The 1,675-nt window shown below is 66.9% G+C and overlaps 1 protein-coding gene across 1 annotated transcript; it reads right to left on the bottom strand.

Moving 5' to 3' along the window:
• Positions 1-647: 647 nt before the first annotated feature.
• B3GNT3 (UDP-GlcNAc:betaGal beta-1,3-N-acetylglucosaminyltransferase 3) lies at positions 648-1,675 on the bottom strand. The gene is given in 2 exon segments (XM_074565393.1): positions 648-1,477; positions 1,480-1,675. Coding segments are annotated over 2 exon segments (1,026 nt in total).

The raw sequence follows: 1,675 nt of genomic DNA, 5'->3' as shown, positions 1-1,675 counted from the left end.
CCTCCCACGGCCCTGAGCCCGGCACGCGCCCGTGACACCGTCCCTTCCCGGCACCGAGCATCCCACGGGCACCGAGCATCCCACCGGGGCCGGGGCTGCCTCCGCCGAGGGTCATCGCCGACCTCGCAGAGACCAGCGCAGCCCGTCCCGTCCCACCCCCGGCCCCAACCCGCTCGGGGACCTCGGGGGCTCTGCAGAGAGACCCCCGGGGCAGGGCTCTCATTGGGGGCAAACACCCGCCCCTTGCTCCCCCCCTCAGCCCTGCTCCCCCCGTCCTCCCTGCACCCCCCGTCCCCCAGTAAGGTTCCAGACCCCACGTCCTCATTAACAACACAGGTTCATTTATTCTCCCCGCCCAAGTGCCTCAGGGCTCCCCTGGCCATGGGAGGGCAGATTCGGGGCAAAAACCAGGCAAAAAGGGGCCAGGGGCAGGTTGGGCGTGCGGTGACGCTCCGAGGTCCCCGGGTGGGAGCCAGGGCTCAACACGGCGCTGCCCTCCCGGCAGACGCGCGGTGGGGACGGGGCTCAGCCCCGGGGACCCTGGCAGCGCGGCGGCAGCAGCAGCATCTACGGGGGCTCCGGGGAGAGCCACAGCCCTGGGGGGTGCACCGGCGCTTCGCCCCGGCTCTCGGTCCTCCTCGGCTGCCCTAGAAGACGCTCACCTTCTTGCTGCAGTTGAGGTGGGGCTCATGGATGGCCTGCCACATCGCCGCCGTCTCGTAGGGCACGAAGCGGTGCACCAGCAGCAGCTCCCGGTAGTAGCAGGGATCGAAGGGGTCGGTGTTGGCCGGTACCCCCATGCCCATGGTCCGGATGGCGGTGTGGGAAGCGGGCAGGAGCCCTGCCTTCTGCAAGCACATGCCCAGGTAGACGTCGTCAATGGGGAAGAGCTTGACGTCCCGCGATTCCCGGGCGATGACGCGGGCGGTGAAGCCAGACATGAGCATCCCGCCGCCGCCGCAGTAGGGCGGGTAGTGGTTGGAGGCCATGAGCTGCGTGGGCACGAAGTACTTGCTGCGCTGTAAACGGACGGGTCTGTTATTGATGAAGAGCTGCCCCACCATGAGATGCTGCTCCTCACTGCTGCCCTGGGTGGCCATCGCAAAGTGGATGACGTTGTCCGTGTTGACGAAGACGTCGTCGTCCCCATTGAAGATGAAGCGGACGCCGGGGCAGTGCTCCTCCAGCCAGGAATGGAAGAGAACCTGCTTCAGCGTCAGGTTGAAGAAGGTGTCCTTGAAGTCCCACTGCAGCATGTCCCCGTGCTCCTCCTGCTCCAGCCGCAGCAGCCAGTTGAGCTTCTTGGCATCCTGGGCGATGGTGGTCACCCCCACAAGGAAAACCCGGCGGATTAAGGCTCCTTCGAAGGTCCTCTCCTGCCCCCAGGTCCTGCGGATCACCTCCCGCCGCTCGTAGTTCATCGGCGATGACTTGATGGCCAAGAGGAGGAAGACGTTGGGGGACCCATCGGGCCCACACACTTGTCGGGGATGCCCAGCAGCTCCGGGAAGAACCGGCAGTGCTGGTACCGCATGAAGTCCTGCACGTGGCCGGGCAGTTTGGCGAAGCCGTCGATCTTGTGCATCGAGGTGTTGGCCACGCAGGGGGCAGGGGTTGGCGGGGGGAGCCTGGGGGCTGCCTGGGGGCTGGGGAAGGTGCTACGCTTGGGGGTCAT

Source organism: Larus michahellis, chromosome 23 (genome assembly GCF_964199755.1).
Source record: "Larus michahellis chromosome 23, bLarMic1.1, whole genome shotgun sequence".
NCBI lineage: Eukaryota > Metazoa > Chordata > Aves > Charadriiformes > Laridae > Larus > Larus michahellis.
This window is presented reverse-complemented; position numbering and strand designations above follow the sequence as displayed.